At 47.3% G+C, this 5,960-nt stretch overlaps 1 protein-coding gene across 1 annotated transcript; it reads left to right on the top strand.

Annotated features, from left to right (window-relative positions):
- Positions 1 to 3,235: 3,235 nt before the first annotated feature.
- Positions 3,236 to 5,320, top strand: LOC123409649 (transcription factor MYB4-like). Its single transcript, XM_045102509.1, has 3 exons — positions 3,236 to 3,522; positions 3,634 to 3,763; positions 4,633 to 5,320. Exons 1-3 carry the CDS (start codon positions 3,390 to 3,392, stop codon positions 5,159 to 5,161), a joined length of 792 nt encoding a protein of 263 aa, XP_044958444.1. The 5' UTR covers positions 3,236 to 3,389; the 3' UTR covers positions 5,162 to 5,320.
- The last annotated feature ends 640 nt before the right edge of the window (positions 5,321 to 5,960 follow it).

Below are 5,960 nucleotides of genomic sequence, written 5' to 3'. Positions count from 1 at the left end.
ATGATAGATCCCCTACACTTGTGGGTCATCAGACCCCAGGGTCCTGGCGCGCTTTGGAGCGAGTCTCAGGTGGGACTTCATTGGACGAAGAAGACTTTGCCTCATCCCCGTGTTCGTCACCACTCTCCTTCGTCTCCTCATCGTCATCTTCGTCCTCTTCACCTTCTGAGCCTGGTGCTTAATGTCGCTCACCACATTGATAGGTGCGCGATCAACCACCGGGACGGAACTGACCAGACCTGTAAAACCTTGTCGAGTGGTGGAGTCAGAATTACAAACATAAACGACAAGCAACAAAGAAGTTCACTCGGTTCAAGCGCATGAAGCTTTATGTCATTCGACGGCCGCTTTGCTGAAGAAGGAGGCACCAACCTAGTGCCCGTGGGATTGTCTCGCACGGGTGTTATGGCCTTGAGATTTTCTTTAAGCTGCACCGCCTCGATCTCCTCCGGGTGAACGCGGATTGGGTCATCCGGACTGTTATACATCCACATGGGGTGAGCTCTAGCCTGAGGGTGGATCCTCCGCTGGAAAAAGACTTCTAGAAGGTCCATCCCGTTGATATTCTTCCTGAACAGAGCAACCAATCCTATCACAAGGATATCTACGTTCGTGCTCTGTTCCTTCGACACAATCAATGAGGGAGCCGACTGAATTCGCTCAGGCAAATAAGGCAGAAGGCCTGACTGACCCTCACCGACTGGAACATCCTGGCAATAGAACTAGGAGTCCTACCAACCCTTCACTGAGTGAGGGAAGGACATCTAAGGAAAAGTACTTTTACCTCTGAGCTGTATTCCTAAACCCCCGCAGAGTTGCACTACATGCGTCTTTCCCCCTGACTCAGAAGACTTTTTCAATGTCATCACTAGGAACGTGAACAAATGCTTGAACAATCCCCTAGACAAGGGAGGCTTCAGCGGACGACCACTAACAGGCATCATGGGGCGTCGGTTACATGGGGACGGAGGTGGGACAAATAGGTCATGTACTGTTGGTACTCACGGACATGTACATGCGTGTACACGTCTTTATCGTGGTAGAGGATGTGGTCGCTGCACCACATACCGTGAAGTGAATACGGTCCATGAACCATACCAATGTCTACCAAACAATGTAGAGGAGTTTGGTGCGGGTGACAAGGTGTACATACTAGTTAGAGATGCTGTGGAGGGTTGTAGACGAAGCCTGTGAGAACGGCGGAGCAATCGCAGCGACGCATGGACACGGTGATGGATTTCCCCATTAACGATGTGGCCACGCAACTCTATTGGATTTATGCTGCTGGCTGCTGGCCGTGTTTGGCCAGGTTGCCAATCTTCTCTAAGTCTGGTTGTAATGGGTAGTATCATATACTAGTATCATGCATATGATACTAGTCTATGATACCACATCCGTAATGCATAGTATCATATGTTAGTATCATAGAGTAGTTCATTTATTTCCATGCAAGATACATAGTAACACATCGTTTAATATGATACGCTATCATGATATGATACTCAACCCTCTATTTCTTCATTTAATTCTATGTCATCTCATTATGATTGCCTAATTGACATGCATGATACTACCTATTATACTCCCGTTACGAAGAGCCTAACATGGAAACTACTATGAGCGTGGTGGCGCACTTCGATTTGCGTGCGGGTGGCAACGCCGTCGAGGCATCATCCATGAGTGGATGCGGTAGTTGGCACGCGACAACGACAGATCTTGGGTTACGGGGTCTCATGGGCATCAGCACCACGCAGATTAGGAGGGTTGACGGTTGACCTGGGCTCAGAGCAGGCGAGTGTGGTGGCTGAAGCCAACGGTGCGACGGCGTGCAGCGAAAGCGAGGTTGACAACGCGAAGGTGATAGAGCAGGATGTTGTTGAAGGGCCAGATCATGGAGACCAACTGGGTGTCATTCAAGAAGGTGTTGACAGTGGGGATGTAACCTCCATGCAGTGTACAGGAAAGATGGAATCACAAGCTTTATGATGGACGAAAAGGTTGAAGATCAAGGAAAACGAGGGTTAATGGTTAGCGCCACGTCGGGTATGAAGGACCAACGTAGATATATTTGATAATTTAACTCAGTATATCAGAGAGGCGGCATTTGTAAAATCCTTCCCCGTGCCTGGATCCATTGGTGCTGCACACGAACTTGACCATCTTGTTGCCGCGGAATGAGAGGGACTGCTTGTTGAACCCTGGTCAACTGAGAGAGGACGACGAAGATGCCATGGCGAAACTGATCCCTGAGGTGAGATACTTAGTGGGGAAACTGTGCGGATTAGCTACGAGCTTGGCTTGGGCTCGTGGCAATTAAAGAACTGGATTGGGGTGTGCACCTCCCTGTAGAGTAAACCGCATAGAAGTATCCCACTCCATCCGGACCAAACATCATGTAAACGTCGAACGAGACAATAAATGCTAGTGAGTGGGAGGGTAGGTACTGTTCCCAAATATAAATACTGCCATCAATACGTTTGCAAATGCAGAGCAGGGTGTGGATCACGACAAGAGTGAGTGATATAGATATAGGGAGCATTTGGATCCTAGAGCCAAAACAGGTTTCCCTTACTTCACAAACTTTGACAAACCATGTTGCCTTCTCCTCTCATGTATAATTCATGAATCATGGTAGTGTTCCTATTATGTCCCGCTGTTGTTATGAACCCTTCATGCAATTATTCACTCTATAATCTCCTAACTTATCGCACTATTTGCTGACGTCGAGAATCATCATAAAGCACCCTTTTTTTTCTCGGCGTCAATCAACTCATCTTGTTCATCCATCTCCATACATGAGAAGTCTTGTTCTTGTAGGCTTCTTGGTGACGGACATTCATATTGATTTAATGATTGTGTCCTAAGTAGCGCCAATCACATCCTTGCAATCGTGTGGGAAACCACACAATTTTCATCACATAAATCCTTACACTGACGGCATTCACATTGGTCTTATGATTGTGCCCTACGTAGGGTCAATCACATACATGCAATCGGACGGGAAACAACACCGTTTTCATCAACAGAAAATCCCTAAAAAGGCCCTCGGGGTCCAGAAGAACTCAATAATAGAAGGAAATAAATAATTCGCTGAAATTAATTTTCAACCAAACAAATGGACGCCTTTCCCCCTCAAAGAAACATATTTTCGGCGGCTCGGCCTATAGGCGAACGAAATCGGCTACAACGAGCACAGGCAGCCGCGTCCCGACGCCCTGCATCTACATCAGGCATCACGTTTGCCACGTTCCCGTCGACCTTAAATACCCCCGCCACGAGTGAGACCCCGCTATATCTGATCCCCGACCGCCCCGTCTCCTCTCACACAGGCGGCGCGCGCGCGTCGGCCGCCGCGGTGAGGGAGGAGAGCGGTTGGTTTGGATCGGTTGATGGGGAGAGCGCCGTGCTGCGAGAAGGAGGGTCTGAAGCGGGGAGCGTGGAGCCCCGAGGAGGACCAGCGGCTGGCCGACTACATCGCGCAGCATGGCCACCCCAACTGGCGCGCCCTCCCCAAGCACGCAGGTGAGTTCTGCATCTTGCTGACGGCGACGATGAATTCCCTCTCGGGGTCAGTGATTACTGATTACCACTGGTTAGCGACGGACCCTTGTATCATTGTTGGTGTTGCTGCAGGGCTCCTGCGGTGCGGGAAGAGCTGCCGCCTGCGGTGGGTCAACTACCTCAGCCCGAACGTCAAGCGGGGCAACTTCACCGCCAACGAGGAGGACCTCATCATCCGCCTCCATCAGTCCCTCGGCAACAGGTAGACTAATCTTTTTTTTCTTCATATTACGTTGATGACCTCCGTCACGATGGCTTGTATAATTTTTATCTACATAATTAAACCGTGAAATATTATTAATTGTACTCCATATATTGCCTTTATGGTTATCCAATTTAGGACGTTCTTAGTAGACATGAGCCAGCCTAGAAATTGCTAAGTATGAACATTTAACTGTCTGGCCAGCCTACAAATTGTTGTGGGCCTAGTCAGTAAAAGATGCATCATCTTTCTGAAATTTCAGGTACGGTCCTATCATTTGATTGGTGACGGCCAATTATACTCCAAAGAAGACAAAAGCGTTCACGATTACTTTAAAACTCAACTTATGTTCAATCTTTCTTTCTCAAGCCCCCACATGATAGTTAAACCAATCCAGAGCTCGAAAGCCTCCATAGATTCCATCTCGTTTGGCCTTTAACGGCGGCCAGTAGAGTGGCTGCTGCATGCAGCTGATGCATATCAACGACGGTGCATTTTCATATAGATGCAGCAGCGGCAGCAGCATCGCCACTTCTGCTGGACCACACTCTGTCCAAGAGTCCAGGCCACTGTTAATGTATAAATTGTGCACTTACATATAAATGCAACCGGAGCAACCCTGAGCCCCTCCATTAATCCTTATTCAATCGCAGATGATCGATCAGTACCCCAGTTGTTGAATTCAAGAGCATTTCTAAATTATTAAGTACATACTATCACAAGTAGTAGGAGGAGGGGAAGAAGTTGTGCTTCAGATTAAACCATCTCTACGCTGTGCATTGGGAATCAAATCTTTGAAGTATCTGAGGCTTGCATGCAGTTGATGATGATTTTTTAAACAGTTGCAGCTCTGTTTTTTTTTCCAACAGGTGGTCCGTGATAGCTGCGCAGCTGCCGGGGCGCACTGACAATGAGATCAAGAACGTCTGGCACACGCACCTCAAGAAGATGCTGGAGGATGGCCTGAAGCCAGCCGCCGATCACGACGCCGGCGGATGTGGCCGGCAGAAGTCACGCAAGCAGGCCAAGGCTAGGAGCGCCACCGTCGATGCTGGCGAGCCGTACAAGTCGCCGCCGGGGCAGTCGAGCAGCGGCTTGACGTGCTCCACTGTGACCGAGTCGGCGGCGACGGTGTCATCCTCGCCGAGCGATAACGCCACCATCACAAGCGCAAGCCACGGTCACCAGCTCATCAAGGAGGACCGCTTCAGCTCGGAGGCCGTCAGTGACGACAGCTTCCGGTCTTCGACAGACGTGCCGGGAATGATAGACCTCGGTGCCATGGACAACGATCTGAGCCTGCCAATGACCTCACCATCGACGAGGAGTGATGACCTCGACTTCTGGGTCAAGATGCTGCAGGAGGCCGGAGACATAGCAGACTTGCCAAACTTGTAACAGTCCGAAATTAAGCTTAATTACCTAGTACTGTAGTAGTATTGATATGAGATTAGAGTTTTTCTCTTCTTTTTACTCCCCATCTTCCGGTGAGAAATTGAGGTGTTTTCACCTTCTTGACGAGGGAAAAATAATCAATACCAGTTGGCAGTCGCAATATTCATTTTGCTTTGTATCTAGCATAAAAATTAATAAGTGCAGCAGTATTAGCCACAACTATATACATTTGCCAATTCTTGTTTTTCTATGCTAATTATGTAATTGAATCCGGGCATGATTTTAACTAATAAATATAAGTTATATGTTGCAGAAATAATATTATTCAGAACTACTTTTGAATATGATTTCAACAATATAATCTTTTATGACATACATTAACATTTTGCTAGTCACATATATGATCAAGTTTTGACATACAAACAATGAAAACTAATATATCCGGACGAAGGCAGTTTCAATTACTCCCTCTATAAACTAATATAAGAGCGTTTAGGTCACTACTTTAGTAATCTAAATGCTCTTATATTAGTTTAGGAGGGGCGGGGAAGGGGAGTACTACTCAAAATAAAGTACGCTTAAGATGGGTACTGTAAACTTGTAACAACACGCAAAGTAACATTGTTGTAATAAGATTGAATGCAGGCTGGATGCACTTGAAACTATATGTTCACAAGTCCCGCTTTGATACAATGCCCCTCACAAAACATACAAAGGATAATATGGAAATTTGACAAATTATACATACTTTTGTATGTATACGCCGTACAATAGGAGGCTTTCTATGTCTGTTCTCACCTCA

Source organism: Hordeum vulgare, chromosome 1H (assembly GCF_904849725.1).
Source record: "Hordeum vulgare subsp. vulgare chromosome 1H, MorexV3_pseudomolecules_assembly, whole genome shotgun sequence".
In the NCBI taxonomy this organism is placed as follows: Eukaryota; Viridiplantae; Streptophyta; class Magnoliopsida; order Poales; family Poaceae; genus Hordeum; species Hordeum vulgare.
The sequence above is the reverse complement of the archived record's forward strand: the minus strand, read 5'-3'. Positions and strand labels throughout refer to the sequence as shown.

Bases quoted from the DNA above. Each gene is read 5' to 3' on its own strand.
- LOC123409649 (XM_045102509.1), top strand. From the start codon at position 3,390: ATGGGGAGAGCGCCGTGCTGCGAGAAGGAGGGTCTGAAGCGGGGAGCG. The intron at 3,523-3,633 runs GTGAGTTCTGCA...GTGTTGCTGCAG, and splicing joins CGCCCTCCCCAAGCACGCAG to GGCTCCTGCGGTGCGGGAAG. The intron at 3,764-4,632 runs GTAGACTAATCT...TTTTTCCAACAG, and splicing joins CATCAGTCCCTCGGCAACAG to GTGGTCCGTGATAGCTGCGC.